The sequence below is a fragment of the Ooceraea biroi genome, chromosome 4 (genome assembly GCF_003672135.1).
Source record: "Ooceraea biroi isolate clonal line C1 chromosome 4, Obir_v5.4, whole genome shotgun sequence".
Taxonomy (NCBI): Eukaryota; Metazoa; Arthropoda; class Insecta; order Hymenoptera; family Formicidae; genus Ooceraea; species Ooceraea biroi.
This window is the reverse complement of record NC_039509.1, coordinates 16,027,224-16,048,515: the sequence shown is the minus strand read 5'-3', so window position 1 is coordinate 16,048,515 and position 21,292 is coordinate 16,027,224. Positions and strand designations below refer to the sequence as shown.

The following is a 21,292-nucleotide window of genomic DNA, read 5'->3' as shown; positions in this document are numbered from 1 at the left end:
TTGCGTAAATGCATAGAACGTAAAACATGTTATATAAAACATATTTTATTAAAAGGTTCTTATTTTATAGGAAAGTACATTCACAAACATTTACAATAAATCGATCGATGTCAAATTGCCATTACATAATCAGTAAAAAAAAGAATACGGGTATATTTATCCAAATTGTTATTTAAGCCGTGAGATAATCTAAGAGAACTAAAAGATATAAGTATTTGTACAGATAATGCAATACATCAATAAAATACAAGAAACATCTTGTGAATCAAAACGCAATCATCGATAAAAACGTTGTTCTCAAATGTCGAAGTATCAATCATGTGTATGACAGTGGTTAAGTCTCTTGACAGTAATCTATCCGATGGCAGATGCCTGTGAAAAAAAATTAATTTTCTTCGAAAATAAATGCATTTTGTCTCTCAGTTTTTTCATATCTATAAAGATTGTAAATCATATCGCTTCCATTTTAATTTTCGTTATTCGTATAATTAAAAGCACAAAATATCCATCCTCTCCTTTATTTCTAGGCTTCGTGGTCGACATTTCTATATAGAGACGTAAATATTTTTTGGCAGAGGAGGGAGATGCTCTTGTACAGAACACAACTTTATCGATGACCAATATGTATTAATATTTTTTTTTAGGTTTCCTTCCACTTTAATATTCCGCGGCAAGATCTTAATCAACGAAAACGATACTATTTAGTAATCGCATAACTCCTTGTTTGTTTCATAGAAAATATCATCAACGCATCAAAAAATGCCAATGCGATATAGTGCATAATTAAAGTTACTATCAGATTTCCAATCTCATAATATGTAACCCTTAGATCCACCAAACCGTCTCTGCTCATTGAGATAATCAATCTTTGATTATGGGGTTTCTCGGCCGAGTACGCGATGGACTTGGTCAGATATTGTCGATTGTACTAGCCTAGAAAAATTGTTCCCTTAAACCTAACTGTCTCGATCCAACGAGTCTAAAGTGTCGTTGCTAGATGAATGCGCAAGATCGCTCAACTCGTCCAAGTGCTTCTGTCGCTTTCTAACGTTCCAGTGGAGGCATTCGGCTAAGGAATCGAACCAGTCGGTGATTTGATCGGCCGCACAGATACTAGGCACCGGATATACGGAGGTGGTTACCTTTAGGCTGAAAAGTGAAGCAATTTTTCTTTTGATAATTCTCCAACTTGCTTCGAACTAACATCGATTCTAAGCGAAAGTTCATATGATTAAAAGCTTATTTTGCAATATGTTCAAGCAAAATGTAACTTAATCTATATAAGGAATCATTTTTACGTTTAACATGAAAATGATGTGTATTCTTACAAAAAAGTATTTACTCGTGAGCGGTAAAGCCTTTAATCGATAATTTATGCGTTTATATATATATGAATAATGAAATATAAAGTACTGCACTCTGCAGGTCAGCTAACGTCTCGCTCCAGAAAGATGTTTTAGCATGAAGTATCTCATGAGATGGACAACATAAAGATATTTTGATTAGCCGAGAAACAAAGAAGCAATTAGTAATTCAAAGTATGATCACGTTTACACTATATTTGGAAGCAATCAATCAATGCTGCGTATAGAAATTTGTAGTGATGCGACAAATAAGTAATAGATAGATATAAATATGTAAAGCGAAGAGAAGTGAAGAAAACATGAAGATATACTGATCAAGAAATAAGCAGATTGATAAGAAGAATATACCGTATTACGTACTATTTCGTGAAATTTATGACTGAGATCGTGAAAAGACAAGTGGGAATATATCGTACAATGCGATATAGGCATAAGTACAGAGAAAGGCGAAACGGTGAAACTTTTCTTTGCGAAATAGCACAACAGACCTGTCGCCAACACGCAGCTCTTGTTGATTACGACCGTCAAAGGAGACGTAAGCTGTACTGCGAGCCGTGCTGTTCGCCATTATCTGAAATAATTGTAGAAAAGGCGATTAGACGGAGCTGCCGAGCGTTTCGGTTTTACCTGTCACCGTGGAAGAGCTCCTGCCTATTTCTACCGTCGAAGGACACCCATGAGGTATTTCTGCTGTCAGGTGAAACCGAGATCTGCAGTGGAAAGTAAGACGGTCGTGTTAATTGCCGACGATTACGATGGTGTAAACCACCGCGACCCGCTTCACGCAAGAAAGAAACACGTTAATTTCTTGGGTCTATCTTCTTTCTTTCTTGTCCTTCTACTTATTGAGGTCTTTTTATTTCCGAGGATTGATTGAAAAAAAGGGATATATATATAAGTGACTTTAAAAATTAACATTTAATATCAACTCTGTAGAAGAATGAAAAAACTCTTGAACAGGTCGTTGGACGAGCAACCAAATTCAGAACTTTTTTCTGTTATAGTGACTACGAGCTAGTCTTGTCACTATAAATTATTTATATAAGGAACCTGTATTTAATATCTTAGCATAGATATGCCTAATTATTAAATTAACGCGTTTACTAATTTAACGATCTATTTATATCATAATGACATTCAAGTTACATTAAACAATACGAATTTTAATGCAAGGAAATGAAAACTCGTAAATGAAAACTTTGATGCAACGAATAGTCTGGGAATGCGGGCGACATTCATCGAAACCAAGTTTCCTTCTACGGAATGCCGACACGGTCCCTAGAACTTGGTCACGATAAAAGAAGTTTCACCGACTCACACGAAAATGCTGTTTCATGCGTTAATTAATTAATGTTTCTTATACGTATTTAAAAGAGGCGCGCAAGAACCTTTTCTAATTTCGGATTCAGATACAAACCAGAAGAAAAAGAGTCTCACTTCCGTGAACTTCTTATTCGGAAATCTCATGCAAATCGGTGTAAAAGAAACTCATCATTAGCGTGTTTTTTGTCAGAAAGTTTAAAGGGTTACCTTGAGTTCGACTCCGGCAGGTACAACGATCGGCCTGAAGGATAAAGAGTGAGGACAGATAGGTGTGATCATGATGGCAGGAACTGAAGGATGAATCATGCTGGCTCCAGCAGCAACCGCGTAGGCGGTCGACCCAGTTGGTGTGCTCACAATCAGACCATCACCCTGGACGCTCGTCACGTGCTTGCCTTCGATGAAGAGATCGATGTTCGAGAGGTAAGGCGAGGGTCCTCGGTCCACAACGACCTCGTTCAACACTAGAAGAGTCGTGGACGATTCGCCTGGTTGACCCTCCTCAGACTTGCGCGTGATGGTGCACGTCAGACGACTTCTTAGCGTCAAAGCGGCATGTCCTGGAATTGGGAAGAAGGTAAAACGTGAACAATGAAAGAAGAAGAAATGTAAGGAAGGTTAGAGACTAACCTTCGAGAACGTTGGTCACTTGCTCCTGAAAATTGTCAAACTCGAAGGGAGTGAGGAATCCTAAGGAACCAAGGTGAAATGCCATTATAGGTGGCACCGATTGCTGGAACAGCAAACTAGCGTAAAGAAGTGTGCCATCGCCTCCCAAGCAGACGATGAAGTCAATTCGGTCCTGAAAATAAAACGCACCTCATTTAATACGATGAGAAAGACAAAAAAGATAAAAAGATTACTGAAAATTGATATAAAATAGATAGCGTATCGGAACTCGTCCGTATTTTAATATTAAAATTAATACAAAGTTGCTTATTTTTATAATATGATAAATATAGTTGGATCCACAAATATAAAATTTATCAATTTTACGGAATATTTCGTAGACAAGCATTACTACCTGCAAATCCGTGCCATCTCTGAAGGTGTGCAACCTATCCCGAATTTTTATGAATCTGGGATCTCTGGCCAAGACCGGATCGTCCAAAACAGAGGCTTCCACAAAAACCGCCATCTGCTTTTCCTGTATCATGAAGATTAAAACTTTATTCAACGCTTCGTGAACAAATACAAGTCAATCCTATTGACAGATACAATACTGTAATATCTCTTGGCAAACGGTTAACGGTTCATTGAAGAATGGTTTCGTTTACCCTGACACGCATATCACGACAGCTTGAAACGGTAAATAATACGACTACAAAATGAAAATTGCTACATGTACATCTCGGAATTAAATAGAAGTAAACATGAAATGAGAAGCACGCGACAGAAAGATGCGAATTGAGGACGAGGATACTGATTTTCCTTCATGCAACTGAAGAATAAACTATGATATGTGAGAGATATTTTTTATATATTTTTTTCTGTTTCGGAAAGAGCAAACAAGTGACACTGATCGGTAGATTACAAATCAACTCTTGGGATCTAAAATTCTAAAGGCATTTCTAAAATCTCTTAATATTTAAAATAGTATCAATAATATATCATTATTACCTCTATCAACCATGTGACCAACTGGATGAACGGTGGCAAGACGGACGTGTCGCGGACCTTCTTAATGACCAGAACGGAGATCGGCGGTTTGTACCAAGTCAATCTCTGAGAAGCTGGATCCTGGATGGTCCTAGAAACAAGCGAGGAAAGGAATCGCGAGATGGCTTCGTATTCTTTTTCAATATATCCATTTAACACAACCATACAATCATCAGTCGGATTAAATTGTTGCACGCATTCCTTGTATGCAAGCTGCAATCAATCTTTTATAAGATGTACATAAAAATCTAGTCTTATCGCGAGCTAAGGTCATGAGTTCACATAACAGCGTGAATCAATGGAACGTAAACGATATCGATGGAACGGATTGTGCATTTACGTTTCCGATTGATTGCTAGTCGACTTGTCTATAATGACTCTACGATCTTCGCCTAATTATTCATGCGTTACTATAATTACACTTTCGATGAATATGAAAAAAAGAATCGCAAGTACAGGGACAAAGGTGACGTCCGGTGAAATGCAAAAGAGCGTTGATGATGATCGTACTCGCTGATGTGCGGTTTCTTTTTATTGTACATTACTTTCGTGTTTTTGTTGTCACTGTACTCGTATCGCTAGATTATGTTGTTGTTTTATGTGTCGATCATGCGAAGTTGCAAATTCAGTTACGTCTACGTTTGTTAAAAGCAAGCTGGTAAGCAGGAGACAAGAAAATATTAAATTGTTTCTGTTAACTATTAAAAATATTTTCTGTTATCAATAACTAGTTCTGATAAAAAAGTAAATTAGCAAGAGCGTAAATTCGCCCAGTGTCCTAGTTCAGCTAGCGAGATTACCGAATTGCGTAGTCGATATAAATAATGCAAAACTTACAAATAATATTCCAAACACATCTGAATTCTGCGCGAAAACAATAATAAATTGCAAACATTAAAACATTAATTTTTAACGACGGCTGAAGAAGACAATTAAAAAAGAACTATTAATAAAAAAACTATTAATAAATTATTAATAAAAAAAAGAGAGATGGATCTATGACAACCTACTTGATGCCAACCATGATGCTACGAACCACGACAATAACAACGACAACAACGACGACGACAATGTTACGAGGATCACGCGCTTACTAAACGCTGCAGGTCTCCGCACCGTTCCTTTTTACCGCCGTACAATTGAACGAGCACGCATGCGTTTTCCCGTGCACCGATCCGAGTTGCCGCTAGCCGTCGTTTTCCACAAGTGTCGCGCGTGCTCACGCAAGAAATTGATTACGAGTGGGCTATCTATGTTAATGTTCACTGATGCAACACGAAATGTTTGCTAGATAAACTTCGGGCATTTATGCATAACATATGCCGCAATTGCATCGGAAGAGAATCGGTCATTTGTTATTAAAATTCACCTGATTCCCCGAGCTGTTTCAATTTGTGCCGACATCAATGCTGCGGGCGTTTTTTTTTTAAATCTTCGGTGCGATTGTCCATTTTTGGCGTCAAGCATCAAATATCGGCGCACGTTAACTATAGTCGATAGGTCATTTTTTTCTAGTCTAGCCGTTAATAGCGGATATAATAACAGTCGTAATGACTATACAGTGATAAGAGAACATATTCGTGATACGATTATACTGCTATTAGTTTATTACGATATTATTCTTAGTTACGGAACTAATTGCAGTTCGGTATGCAATAATTTTAGTCGGAGGACACATAGCATGAAGATATCCGTTATATCTGCGTGATGATAAGCGCTCTAGGCTATCGGATGATACTTTGCGCGACGAGCAAAAAGAAAGAAAAGATGAAATATGCTCAAGAGAAGAAAAGAAGAGAAGGAGAAAAAATGAGTTAATAGAGAAAATTAGCGATGAACTTACGTTGAGTTTACAAACTCAAGAAAAATGTCAGAATAGCGTATGTAGATTCCATGATCCATCACTAAGCAACATTTACGTAGGATTTTCTCTTTTTTCAAAGATCTGAAACTCTCGCTCGGACAACCGCTTATCACTGGAGCAACGAGAGATAACTCTTAAATAATCAGCACGCTTGTGTTTGGCAGCGCAATTTTGTTATGTTTGCTATGAAGCGGCAAGATATAAAACTAAAAAGCGATATGTATATCGAATGGCAAACTACCACGTTCTGATGCGGCACCGGTTGAAGACAGTGCGCTTACTGGCCGCATAACTAAGTAAGATAGACACTTGTATGAAAATGCGATATGCGTGACACGTACGCGTGCACATGTAAAAATTTATGCCATATTCCGCGTACATAAATCAAATACTTTTTGGAATACAGAAAGATATGGATTTATTTTGGAGTGTCCGCTATTAGCTCGAGAAAAGTCACAGATTGATCATAAACAGTACTCAAAAATTAAAGGATACAGTGTAACAAAACTACAGTAACAAAATTGTATTTTGATATATTTAAACAACAAAATGTAGTTTTAAATAATAAAATAAATAGTTCAATAATAATAATTACCGAAATAAAATGAATAAATGAGCTAATGTTTTGTATTATACAGACTGTGCGTGATATCTTGACATTGATATGTACCGAATTTTGAATTTCGATATGCTGTACGGCATGTGATATCACGCTTAGTCATCACTTCTTGCAGGAAAAAGTGCAAATAAGTGCCATTGATAACTTCCAACATGTTCGATACTTATCGAATGCAGTGATTGTTTGTTAATGAAGATGACCATCAAGAATTTCTATCATAAAAAGTGAATATTGCCGATAAACGGACTGATAACCCGTACTACTTTCTACATCCACTGCCACCTAATCATTATTTTTACTTGATAATCATTTATTTGATAATCCGTGAAAATCGGCCTGGAATGATTTACGAGTATCGCGAGTCTGATCGACGCGTGACCATGGAATGAATAAACGAGTGAAAATTTATTCTTCTATGACTTTATTAGCAATGCTAATATAGAATGGGGGCGTGCGTTTATAATAATCGACGACGAAACGCATTAAAAATAGATTTACTAGCAATAAAAATATCAATGAAAATTAAGATGATAAAAATTTTCGGTGATATAATAAATTGTGTCCTTCGAGTATTCCCCAAATTGAGTATATTGAATTACTTACATAACCGTCACGGAATTCTTCATAATACGTCCACATGGCCCAAACTTGTGAAAAGGACTGGGTGCGTTTAGACTTCTTGTTCTCCTGTAAAGACAAAAAAAGAACAAATATTAGGTACAAGAAATCAATAAATTTGCTGAGTAATCTAAGCGGAGAAATAATATCAAAAAAACGTAAGACTATGTAATTCAAGACCTTGACTTTTGAAACAAGCCTTCCTTCAGTCTTTTCATCAGCTATTTTGTACAGAACAAAACAGTGAAAGAAAAGAGGAAGAGGATCGTTTTATTGATTCATTTTCTCTTATTGGGACATGTTTTTTAAATAATTTTTATTATTTTTCTATTATTTTCACCTTTAAAAAGCAATGCTTAGAAATACAGATCGCTTATTATTTAACTTTTCATGTAAGAGAATAAGTCTTTCATCTATTTTAAAAAGTATTCGATAAAAAAGAGCTTCACGATGTTAACACGCCTTTTTTAGAATAGGATACATCATGTGGAAATAAAATTAAATATAAAATTCTTTATAATTATACTGCGTGTTGCTTGTTAATTGTATTTGAAAGCGATTGTTGCATGATCGAGCATTAATGCGTGTAATGATGACCATAAACACTAGGTTTACGTAATCAGCTATCTGCATTCTATGTATTAATCGCGTTTGCGTTGAGTCAAGGTGATTACTATTTGCTGGCATTGTTACTTATTGATACATGAATAGGTTTTAATTATACTTCATTAATGCACTAAGTGAGACAACTATTTTTCTTAATGCATTTTATATCGCATTATTTTCATAAAAATGTAATAAAATTTTATTATTCTAATGAAACAATGATGCGTTTGACCTAAGAATTCCAGGATTTAATACAAATTTAATAGCTTGAACTTCGTTTCCCAATCTTCTTTTATTTTGCTGCGTATAATCTGTATAATCTGTAACGGAAATTATAGCTTTTTGCAACATTTGCACATGTATTATCTCTTTTTATAAACATCCTGTTTCAAGTTTTATTATCAAGAATATATTTAGAAATTATTGAATGCAACGCTTGGAAATTGTATTGTTAGCGCGAGAATAAAAAAAAGTCTACCTGAGAACGCGATTTCGTGGATTATTTTCGATGGATGAGTTGTTCAATTCATCATCTTGCAGCTCGATGATGTCACAAAAGCAATCATACGGTATATTGACGTCGCTGTCAAATGAGATTTGATCCGTCATTTTGTACTGAATGACAGCAAGTTTCTTCACAAAAGCAGGAAGCTTCTTCACACAATAATTTGCACACACGATATTACAGAATATTTATGAGGAAATTATTTAAGTCATCGGTTTGTTTAATGTTTCACCACGGCAGGAGGTACGGCCAACGTGCAGAAAGCGACTAAAAGATGAAATATACTGCTACACTCGGTTCAAATATATCCTGATAAGATATTAAGAATTATCACGAGTTAACAAAAATTCTGACATACTAATGCGTATCTTGTTAATGAAACTTGCAACCACGTGCAAATATCGTGAAACAGTGAGTTGTAATAATATCGTAGCGTTGCGGCTAGTGCCAAAATCATTTATTTCGAGATTCGCGTAAGAGCAACAGGAAGAAATCGCGGGTGCCAAAATTAGCGATAGGCTATTCTGCGCTTTTAAACCGAGATTGTTTTTGCTTCACTGCTGTCTGAAAACTGGTTTGTGTTGTGACATTTGCAAATGTTTATAAGAATATAAAAATCATAATTTTAAAACAATTTATTTTGCAAGCCCTAAGAGATCAAAATAGTCGCTCTCAATACTCTTCGTCTCGACCTTATTTAAAACTTTCCTTCTTTCTTTTGGAGAATAAACCACTGTCTTGAAATATCCTATAATTTAATGGCTCTAAAACACGTGATGTTGACTTTCACATCAGGCACGATTTATGATTGGATTTCTAAATTTTTTCAATAGTTACGATAATTATTCTCTCGCTTTTTATTTACGAGTGAATGCTTAAAGTACATCTAAGAAACAGTTTTGTTTTGAAGCAATGATGTAGCGTCTCTCACTCAATGACATTTCAGAACAAACTTTCTTTTCCTTGAAAGCATCAATAGATATTAAATTTTAAGAGCTGTAGATATGCTTATCATGCTTATCGTGTCATCACGTCTGAAGTGTAAAGTCAGAAAAAATATCTTTTCAATAATTAACATATGTCAACATGACACTGACACATTAAATTGATGTGTATTAATTGAAATAAAGTACAAATAACACGATAATTGTAGTTAAATATCAGAGTATTTCCTTGTACTGACGTCGATTTGTTTCAAAGACAACGCATTAAAAAACTTTTCCACATAAATCACGCAGTACTCCTAAGTAGCATATTGCGAGCCTTGAACTTTGTAACTTCGAAACTTTGTTCCAAGTTTACTGCAATTTACACTGGACAGCAATAGTTCTTTTTCACTTCGTTTCACGATATGGTCATCACGATTGCGCATGCAATTCATCTCACTGTTATCATATTGACATTCTGTGAAGTCACTATACTTTCGTAGACAAAATAATAGCACTCATATGATGCACACAAGACAAAATATTCAAGTTACCAAGTATCAAACGAGAGATTATCAATGTTAACTAAATGTGTGTCGATATTTAGTGTTTTCGAATATCGGGTTTTTTTACATTCAATTATACAGTTCTGATAACATCCGACAGACAAGAACGACCAGATGCCGAGATGGTTGCGCGTGGAATGATGCCCGAGTCGCGAGTAGGCAACGATCATGGGATTCTCTATCGCTAACGGTCGGTAAATAACTCGTTTGATGATTCACGTCGATGTTGTAGGTAGTACTCCTCTGACACACACAGTATAACTGATGCAGAGATAATTCTAGCACTGAATCCACGCGGTAAAACACGCCGACCCCATGCCGACATACTCAAGGGGTATTTTTGTCGTTCATTGGTCGTTGTACCTTCTTGGCAATTGCGTAGTTACTTCTTCTTTCTTCGCTTAAGAGATACACGCTGATGTAACAGCGCTTCTTTCGAGCAATTGCAACAGCGAGAGCTTAATGCTTATGCTGTTCTTCAAAACGGCAAATGGACTAATCGTGGTAGAGATAAATCTGATGTCACAAATCTTAGTTGATTGATAATCATCGTTTCGGTGCACACGTGTGTTTCATGATACATATTAGTTCTGCTTGAGATAACTGTTTAACTGATAGAAATAATGACGATGACGATTTGCTACATTAATTCTTATGATATTTTTGTAGTAAGGTAGGCATCACTGTTTATTCTAGTCTATTCGATGAGGAAACGAACTTTCTCTCGTTGAGAGATACTACTCAGACACCGCTTCTAAGCGGTCCAAACATTTTCTCATCTTATAAAGCCATATTATATATGTATGTATATACAATATTGTGACGAACACGTTGACGTGCCGAATGAAGTAACGCATTCATTAAATCTGTGCGACTAATACTGCAGTAATAACTGTGTCAGTCACAACCGTGTGAGTTGAAGATGCAGCATCCAAATCGATGAAATTTACTACCAAATTTTCAATCCTCATGAAAAGTGATCCGATAAGATGAAATGTGGATTCGCTCGGCCTCGACCGCCGAAGAGAAAACGGAGAGAACGCACGGTTCGATAATCGATTGCATCGAGCGCAAATTCTTGAAATTCCGATGGGCAGCGCAATGAAGGCGCCATGCGCACACGCCGTACGGGAGCCCATCGAGCAAAAGCCGGACTGGATGGAATGTGCGGCGAAAGGTGAACGCGTTCTCGCTCTTGAAGAAAGGAGCAACAAAAAGTGCTCCCACGGCGTTCGTGATTCGAGCGGTTACTGGTGCTAAAATGCACCTTCAGCTAAATATCAAAGTGCAATTTTACGCAGACCACCCGCGTAAGAGTAATGTCTGCTTGGGAAGTCCAGAAGTGGTGGAATATAACAACGTTCTAATTTAATCGCATTTACATATTTATATGTTCGAAGTCAACAATAATATCTCGAATAAAACATGACATATGTATGGGATAAAGCGGAATGGTTTTCTATTCATGATAATAGTACCTCAGTTCAGCTTCGTCCATGTGCGCCATGTGATCACGAGCAGTAGAGATAATTCTTCAAGAAGCACGTGGAAGAAAACAGATGTTCGCAATATTAAGAGCAACGTGGGTCAGCAATGAGTAAGGCACGCTTTGGCACTGACACGCCACAAGGAACAAGTAGATGCCTCGTAAGCCGTGAACGCCGGCGTTACGACGCCCAATGCGACACGCAGGCGCAACCAGCAAGCGCCAATCAATTCCGTCATGCACATAACCCATATATTTGTTTCACCTCTATTTTATTATCCGCTATTATTTAATTCTCATCAACTTCTCAGTCGAGAAGCGAATATCTCATTCCGAAAAATTTGCATTGTTTATATTGAAAAACAAAAACAGATATATAATTCAACATCTTAATATCTGAGAGTGTAATCTTTGAAGAGAACAATGCTGTAGCATAAAAAATGATTAGCAAACTAGTGTTTAGCACTGGATCTCATGTTACATGCGAGTGTGAATCGGATTGCGTGACTCCAGTTAAATCAGAAATTAAATAACTTGATTTCGAGTTAGCAAAGTTACTTGTTCAATATTTTTATTTATAATACGATTTTGCAATAATCAATCAAATAATATCAGATATTATCTAATTATTATGATGATATATTTAATAGCATATTGGATTGTATAACTTATTGATAAATAAGATCTAAAGTTATGTCCGTTTTGTACATTTCCTGGAAGAATGTATTCTTCTTAATATTTATATTACTAAAAATAATAACATGGATAATAATAATAATTAATGTAAAATTAATATCATATAGTATACATTAAAATAAAAAATAAATTATAATTTGTAATGGTAAAAAAAAATTTTCCGGTACCGGGAATCGAACCCGAGCCTCCTGGGTGAAAGCCAGGTATCCTAGCCACTAGACCATACCGGATCTTGAAGACAAGAGCTTCATTCTAGACCTTTAACATAGAGTTTACAAATAATATCCAAAATACAAAGTAATTCTACAGTAAAAGATATATTCCGGTACCGGGAATCGAACCCGAGCCTCCTGGGTGAGAGCCAGGTATCCTAGCCACTAGACCATACCGGATTCTGTGTGAGACAGTTTGGCGTGAGCTCCTGAGCCAACAACGCGAAATGGTGTCAAACATAAAGCTAATTCCACACAACAAAAAGATATTTCGGTACCGGGAATCGAACCCGAGCCTCCTGGGTGAGAGCCAGGTATCCCTGCACTAGACTATACCAAATATTGTTCTCGAGAATTTTACGTAAATTTTGGAACAATTAACGCACAAATAAGAGCAAAAGTAAATTTTATCCCACAGGGTAAAAGATATATTCCGGTACCGGGAATCGAACCCGAGCCTCCTGGGTGAAAGCCAGGTATCCTAGCCACTAGACCATACCGGATCTTGAAGAAAACAGCTTTATTCTAGATCTTTAACAAAGGGTTTGTAAATAGTATCCAAAATAAAGACTGATTTTAAAGCAAAAAATCTATTCCGGTACCGGGAATCGAACCCGAGCCTCCTGGGTGAGAGCCAGGTATCCTAGCCACTAGACCATACCGGATTTTGTTCTTATTAGCTTTATATAAAATTCTGAAGCACTGATTGACAAATAAAAGTAAAAGCGAATTTTATCGCACAGTGCAAAAGATACATTCCGGTACTGGGAATCGAACTCGAGCCTCCTGGGTGAAAAGCCAGGTATCCTAGCCACTAGACCGGATCTTGTAGATAACAGCATCATATAAAAATGTCAACAAGGATTCGCCAATAGTATTAAAAATAAAAACTAATTCTATAATAAAAAATATATTCCGGTACCGGGAATCGAACCCGAGCCTCCTGGGTGAGAGCCAGGTATCCTAGCCACTAGACCATACCGGATCTTGAATGAGACAGTTTCATGAGACATCTTTAGTTAAGAACCCGAAAAAGTGTCAAACGTAAAGCTCGCTTCACACAGCAAAAAGATATTCCGGTACCGGGAATCGAACCCGAGCCTCCTGGGTGAGAGCCAGGTATCCTAGCCACTAGACCATACCGGAGATAACAACAACTACCTTCTTTTACATATTTCATGAGAGACTAAGTGCTATAACCAGTTAACATATATTTTGAATTAAAAATCTTTTACTCGACTTCGTGCGTAAAAAAATAAATAGATTATAGATAATTATTCTGTATTTTAAAACGAGAAGTTAAGTAATAATGCCAAACTGTTTTATAATCGCGCTTACAATACATTAATATGTAGTTTGCAGTTTAGTTGCAGTAAGGTTTAACATTATTTTTAAGTCATGAGGAACAAACGTTGCGTTTTGTTGTTATTACGTTGCAGTCACGATATATTTAAATAGGTTCCTTTCTGCTGGAAATTTTTTCACTTCTTTGCAATCGTTTCTATTATTTTATTTTATTTTAAGGTCAAACAGAAAGAAGGTACGAAGACAGTTATTCTATTATCATATATATTATTATAGCATTTACTAATATTTATTAATACAGAAGATGCATTTCACACCACTTTTTTCACATTCTTTCTATTCTTGAAAATATTTCCAATACTCTATACTTACGGCCAAGTACCAGATCGTTTCCTTCTGCGTGTTTCCGGCTCTTTATCACAATCCTTTAGGAAATTATCCTCTCCATAGCTGTTCTCGTTCCCGGCGATAATACTTTTGCATTCAGTCAGGCATCTCCAGTCAAGCAGCTCGCTTATACTTCGTCTGCGTGGCTTTTCCTTCATGATTTCCATTATCCGGTAAACATGTTTAATGCCATGTCTCTCTATCCAACTTTCCACATCTCTTTGATTGGAACTGTTTGTTTTTTACTTCCGCCTGACCGTACGTTCAAAGTTACGAGCGAACGCTTTTGCATCATTCCCTTTGCATAATGAATGTCCTTGTGCAAAACAGCATTTCTAATTGCAAGTCCTTTCAAACAATTTGAATGCCATTGCCTGCTCGTAATTAGTTTCGAGCGCATTGATTTCAGCAACGATCAGTGGCTGCGACCTCATGTAGTTCCCGCGCGCTACTTTCGAATACAGCGAACTATGCGCTTTCTTTTTTTCGCAATAATAATCACGCCTGACATCCAAAGACCTCCTTTCGCGATGGTTGGACTCATGAATTACACACAGGGCAAGGAGAATAATAAGCGTATTCGATTAACAGTAACATTATCCTTGATGACATTCGCGATAAGGCATTTGCTTCAATCCTTGGTATAAGTTACAAATGATATATTCATGTAAAAATATTTGAAACTCTAGACGTATTTTATGAATATTGTTTTACCTTGAATTAATCATGTATTTCAATATGTATACTGATCACCTTAAACTTTGGGTTTATCGAAAATTACGTGTTTAAAAACTTTCCATAAAATATTTCAGAATGAGCCTCATTCCTTCTTTCATATTAACATGTTTGTGACCTACTTCTTTGCACAAGCGGGAAATTTCACTTGCCGATGAACGAAGCTGATAATGAATCCAGCAGTCAATAATCGTTGCCTTCAGTTTCTATCTTATCTATTTGGCAACACAAAGCTGCAATGCGAATTCTTTGCACTTTATATTCACACTCTACAATATTTATTCGTAGCCACAATTCACAATGTATATTTTATGAGCACCAACTTCATCGATATTTATACACCTTGGCACATACTTATATGTTACTATTTTTGCAAAATTTATATTTTTGATATATTTCTTAGGAACAATTAATGATGCTACATTGCTACAAAATCTCATCTCATAAAGATTGCAAATTAGGATTTCATTAATAATTAGAATTTTATTATATCTTAATCTTATCTTAAATCTGAAATATATTATATGTCACTAGAAATTGTAAATTCTGAAATAAAATTGTTAACTATTTTCAAAAGAAAAACTTGTACTAAAGAAAATAATAGATTGATATTAATTGTTAATAAAAATTCGTTAAAACGGAGTCCTGGAATTAATAAGACACTCACAAACGCACCACAACCGCGATCGACCACAGCTGAAGGTTCACTGAGGAATAATTTTACCGGCTGTAACAGAGAAGCACAGTTACGGCTTTCTACCCGCGTCTCTTTCCCCACCATTGTGCGTCTCCGTTATCGCCACGCTTCTGATATTAAAAAATTCACGAAAAGATTGGAAGTTCAAATGTGCTGCAAATTTTATTCCATTAGAGATTACAATTAGGATTTAAAATATCATAGTAACATAATAATAACATTTAAATTATTTAAGAAAATATAAGGACATTAGTTATATTTAAATTATTTACATTGTCCACAATTAATTATTCATTTTTGTTTTTATTAATTAAACATTTTTGTTATTTCTTATTATTAATATACATTGTTTTTATTGTTACACATTAATATTATTATATTAATATTACTGTTTCTTCTCGGAATTTTTTTAGCAGTTTTATATTTTATATTATATATATATATAAAATAATTTCTTTTGTGTTGGTGGTTCTCATGATGATTTCATGAAGCTACTCATTCGTAAAATAAAGGCTCGGTCAAGAAAGAATGAGACTCATTGTCGTAGTTGCCGGAAGTCTCCACCTTACGATGTTATCCATTTCCGGTTCATAAAAGCAATAATGGCTCTGAGGCGAACGCACTCAGAATTCGCTTGGCGACGAGTAAAATCTTGAGTGCTAAAAGTATTTTTACCAAACGTGACGCGTGACCTATTTTTACTTTCTCCTTTTTCTTTTTAGTAATAAGGAAAGAACTTTTCCATTTATCTTGGTTTTAAGAAATTGTATCATGCATTATGTTTTTCTCAATTATTAGAGGATGTTCATTCATAAATCTATCGTAACACGTGTGAAAATATTGAATAATGCATAATGTAGAAGCTTATAATCAAAACGAGTTTTTACATCGCTCGATAGGAAAGAATAACTAACTACCATTACTTTCGTTTGTGCTAATTTCAGTTTTTAATGCTTTAAAGCAAAACTCTTCCGTGAATAAAATTATCGGACGAATGTTTAGCACAATGAAAAATATCTAGTTTTTTTTTAAGTATGTCTTTAGTATTAAAATTTACAGAAACTATTTTATTGTACTAGATAATATAATTTTATAATAAATGTGTGTATGTATATGGAGCGATCTCTCAATGCCAATAATAATAGCCTGTAACGTATCTTGTGCGAACTGTACTGTATCCATAATTTAGGAGGCACTGTTCAGGATCGATACATACATACGTACTTCCTTTCATGGAATAGGTATTAAACTTGCTCCAAGACAACGTTGCATACTTTTCTATTCCAATAATACTTTTTCCATTTATTTTTACTATTGTACTAAATATTGTACTAAATATTAGTTTGTACTAAATATTTTTAGCATATATTTTTTATATAAACCGAAAATATTGTTATTGTTTCCAATTAATTTTAGAAATATAAATTAAGCGATATTTATGTATGATATGGATATGCAAATAATATTTTTACTTTTTTGTAAATAGCGAGTTATATTATTATCACTTTATATAAGTATGTCAAAGTTTAATGTTCATGTGCTATTTCTACGTAATCTGTGAGACTCTCTGTACGTGCGATGGTGGTGTAATGGTCAGCATAGTTGCCTTCCAAGCAGTTGATCCGGGTTCGATTCCCGGCCATCGCACAGCATTTATTTTTTAATTATAATTTTGTATTTTTATCGAAAAAAATTTTTATTCGATAAAAATACAAAATTATAATTAAAAAATAAATGCTGTGCGATGGCCGGGAATCGAACCCGGATCAACTGCTTGGAAGGCAACTATGCTGACCATTATATAATTTTGTATTTTTATCGAAGAAGCTGCAATATCAAGTAACATATATTTTTCTATTTTATATAATGTTATCTTTTTTGTACTCAGAGTTTTTTAGTCATTAGACAGTGTTAGAAATTCTGAGTTATGTAATCTCAATTTCAAAATCAAATTTTTACAATGCTAATCAATTTAATTGCGCTTATAAATAAATATTATAGCTTTATTTATTTAATCAATTATTATTATGAGATCCTTAAATTTGTTGAAGTATACATTTGGTACCGAGCGCACTGCTGGTGTAGTGGTATCATGCAAGATTCCCATTCTTGCGACCCGGGTTCGATTCCCGGGCAGTGCAGACTCTTTTGTTTTTTTTAAATTTTAATTTTATACAGAAATGAAAAAGAGAAAATTAATACTAAAAATATCTATTAATAAAAAGTGATTTTGTTGTGTTTTTCTTATCCTTTTATGCATAATACTCGCAATCTAATGACATGATGTATTAAACTAGTATTAGTTGTAGTACTGAATTGTTTAGTGACATTGATGAGAGAAAATTGCCTTCACATAAATGTAAAAAATTTGAATCTGTCGTACTTGTCACTACTATCAGTTCTGGGTTAAAATCGCGTTTTTACTTTGGTTCTGATGTTTCATGAACATTTTAGTCCACTTCATCAGAGACGAAAAGTAACATGTACTGAGTTCTCGGCTTCTCGGTAAGTGTCCCTAAATATAGATGGAATCTGGCCCTTTATTGGGAGTTGACAGGAAAGAGAAGGAAATTTGGTTGGTCAATCAAATTTTTAGAAATAAATCTGTGACTGATGAACATGTGATAGAAGTCAAGTCACGTTCATCATAAATACTATACCTGCTAGAGTGAATGAGAGAATTTCTTGTGCGTGTCACCACTTGGAAAAGGATATTTCTACCACGTAGCATCACTATACTTGGCACCAGTGTACTGAAGAGGGCCAACAATTTCATTCTTCGACGAACACGGTGTATCGTCGGACAAGAAAGGAAAATAAAAGTTTCTTATGATAAGAGGAACCCCCGCGATAACCCAGTCTCATCGAAGAAGAAAGATGGATCGCACGCTGCTTGTGCTAAATGCAGCATAGCGGCTAATTGGTTGCATTGATATTGATCGTGAAAATTTATCGAAAAGACAGGAGACGTACAGATAGTGTAACTCGGCATGCCAAACTGGCACTGTTTGTTGATGAAGCGGATAATATGATCATCTATTGTATTATGCAGCGATGTGTCATGTGTTATTCTGCAATGTTGACAAATTGCTGTCTTGCAAATAACACGTTCAGAGTCAAGTCCGCACGTGATATAAAACATCATATCTATTGAGAGAGAAAGAGAGAGAGAGAGAGAGAGATTGAATGACTATTCTTTTTTATTTGCAAAAATCAAGATAATTTTCTTATCCGTGATATTTTTTTTCTGATTAAAGATAACAAGATAAGTCATGAAATCTTAACGTTGATCCGCAATAAAATTCAGTGAAAAAACTTATTAATATATGTAAATTCGTAATAAGATTCAAATATTGAAAATTGAAAGTGTAGAAGATGCATTTAGCGATCTCTTTACTTATATTTAAACACGAATCTCAGTCTTGTTATTATAAGACATATACTCTTGTTGAAATGACACATATATATAATATAATTGGACGAACACACAAAACTTACAGAGAGTCTTTATTTTATTGAAAATAATATGCCAACACACACAAGTGCGAACATAACTATACTACTCAATCAAACCAGCATACGTGTAATTACAACATGGATACATATAATATTCTTGTATAAATAATTTGAATAGTATATATTTTAATAAAAATCAAATAAATAAATATCAAATAATCAAATAAATGTTTTAAATTACAAAAATTTTTTGAATTCTATATTTTCAAATTTGAAAGAGTATTTTAATATAACGTGGAAAATAAAAATAATTATATAATGGAAAATAAAAAAGAAAAATTATTTGTCTCGGAAAAATTGCTGCTTGCTCATGAATAGCGATAAACTGCGATAAGAAATTAAATGGAAACGATATCAACTAGTTTGCAAGTCTAATAAAAATTTCATGTTTAGGACGTCAGCGGAGTTGTGTGCGCTAAGTATCGTTTGTGCAAATAGATAATATTACAGGAAGCGGTTATGGAACATCATCTACGAGGACACGAGAATACCAACGAGGAGGGACGAGACGATATTCAACAGGCAAGGAAGAATATTCAAGCGGGTTGTACCAGCTGGCGCTAGCTACAAATTGCACAGAATGGACTGCGTTACCTTCGCGGCTGCACCGTCTTCAAGTGATCGACCGTTAACTCGGACTGCACGTTGCTTCAAGAGAAAAAAAACATTGTTAAAACTCTCCGACAGATATTTCACCAGTCGTATCAATTGATCAAAATTGGCACGATAACAACTACGACTATAACAAAGTCATGGAACTTACGATCGAAATCTTTGTTCTCGCATTCGATGATCAGCAAGCATTACTCCAAAAGGGAACGCATTGTTAGAAGCGAATGTCCAAAGGCCCACTCGTGGCCTTGACATACATTTCCATCCGCGTGTGTTTTTTTCTCAATCCTGCCCAATGCCCGTGAAACACGTGCCTTTGCGCAATCGTCGTGAATAATCAAGTTCGACATCAATATGACACGGTTGAAGTTGTATGGAAGAATTTATAATCGGCGGCTATCGATCGATGCTTCATACTTTGGTATTTAAGAGGCTGCAATATGCATATCATCAGGTCCGGATCGACCTTTTGAAGAATAGTTATGCTGATCATCGCACTCATCGTTAATGCTTAGCATATGGCCACTCGAGATTGAGATAGAAAATATCCTTGGATCTTATCTTAATAAATTAAACCTATCAGCTTTGTCTCTTTGCATGTTTGAAAAGTTACGTCGTTTTACTGCCAGTAAAACGATTCGTTAACGCGCAGAATTTTATTTTTTTTCGCGTTACGTGTCCCTCCCGGAATTTAAATTTAACTTAATATGCGGAAGTTTGCGGCAGCAAGAAGATGATATCACAGGGCAACGCATAGATTTGACTCGTGTTAACAACGTTGATACTTTACCACTTCAAATTAATTAACATTTCACATCGTTCATATAGCGTAAGTCGTAAGCAAGATATTTATAGGTTGACGGGAAAGAGGGTACGGTATGTTTTTAGCAGAATGCAAACGCAAAAATTAATTTAATTCTTAACACAGAGTTTTTGCGTTTGAATTTTGCTACAAAAATTCGTAGTAATTTTCCAACCAAACCAATAGATAAGGATGTATAATATATATATATATAATAGAAGTCCTAAAACCTCCTTAACTTACAATTAGCCGCCTTACAGGTTACACTGCAATTTTAACGATATCCATCAATAAAAGAGCGATCTTACCTGAAGGCCCGCTGCTTGTCGTGCATCTTGGATACCGCGTTTCTTCTCGGTACTTTCTCATCCTGACGGGCTATCTCCTGGGCCAGCTGAAGTGTCTCTTCATCCATCTTCTTCTTGCTCACTGACGGTCGCGGCGGAAAGGTCAACGGATGGATGGCGGGGTACCTCGGGGATGTCTACGGTCACGCGAACCACACCGAGAGATGTCTCGTGGCGTACTGAAAGAGCTCTTCGTCGCCGACAGAGTTAACCTGGGTCTGAGCGCCTCCACCGCGTGCCCGGATCCAACTTACATGATCTCTATCGCGCACCGTATTCCGCATTACCATTCCCGCCGCTCTCCTGAGCCTCGTCCTTCTGCATCCCTCTTTTTCTCGCTGTCACGAGTCACGCCCGCCATCACGCCGAATATTGTCGTGCAAATTGCGAATACAACTAGTCTATATAATATGCGTGTGTGTGTGTACGCACATACGCATAGTTGGG

The 21,292-nt window shown here is 35.7% G+C and overlaps 1 protein-coding gene and 8 non-coding genes across 15 annotated transcripts; 2 read left to right on the top strand and 7 right to left on the bottom strand.

Moving 5' to 3' along the window:
* Positions 1 to 33: 33 nt before the first annotated feature.
* LOC105284795 (NAD kinase) lies at positions 34 to 21,044 on the bottom strand. 7 transcript variants are annotated; one of them, XM_011348603.3, is made up of 9 exons: positions 20,807 to 21,044; positions 19,679 to 19,732; positions 7,433 to 7,516; positions 4,308 to 4,437; positions 3,712 to 3,834; positions 3,318 to 3,489; positions 2,895 to 3,247; positions 1,992 to 2,074; positions 34 to 1,149 (listed from the first exon to the last, which is right to left on the bottom strand). In XM_011348603.3, the coding sequence occupies exons 1-9, from the start codon at positions 20,911 to 20,913 to the stop codon at positions 957 to 959; spliced, it is 1,299 nt and encodes a 432-aa protein (XP_011346905.1). In that variant the 5' UTR covers positions 20,914 to 21,044; the 3' UTR covers positions 34 to 956. The 7 variants fall into 7 exon arrangements, with proteins under 7 accessions (XP_011346905.1, XP_011346892.1, XP_011346928.1 ...); XM_011348590.3 differs by lacking the exons at positions 19,679 to 19,732; positions 20,807 to 21,044 and adding exons at positions 14,122 to 14,773; positions 14,851 to 15,410; XM_011348626.3 differs by lacking the exon at positions 19,679 to 19,732.
* Positions 12,391 to 12,462, bottom strand: Trnae-uuc. Its single transcript has one exon. It is a non-coding gene; the product is annotated as a tRNA-Glu (tRNA).
* On the bottom strand, positions 12,553 to 12,624 carry Trnae-cuc. Its single transcript has one exon. It is a non-coding gene; the product is annotated as a tRNA-Glu (tRNA).
* On the bottom strand, positions 12,876 to 12,947 carry Trnae-uuc. Its single transcript has one exon. It is a non-coding gene; the product is annotated as a tRNA-Glu (tRNA).
* Trnae-cuc lies at positions 13,038 to 13,109 on the bottom strand. Its single transcript has one exon. It is a non-coding gene; the product is annotated as a tRNA-Glu (tRNA).
* Positions 13,358 to 13,429, bottom strand: Trnae-cuc. Its single transcript has one exon. It is a non-coding gene; the product is annotated as a tRNA-Glu (tRNA).
* On the bottom strand, positions 13,519 to 13,590 carry Trnae-cuc. The gene has a single exon. It is a non-coding gene; the product is annotated as a tRNA-Glu (tRNA).
* Positions 17,144 to 17,215, top strand: Trnag-ucc. Its single transcript has one exon. It is a non-coding gene; the product is annotated as a tRNA-Gly (tRNA).
* On the top strand, positions 17,639 to 17,709 carry Trnag-ccc. Its single transcript has one exon. It is a non-coding gene; the product is annotated as a tRNA-Gly (tRNA).
* Positions 21,045 to 21,292: the final 248 nt, after the last annotated feature.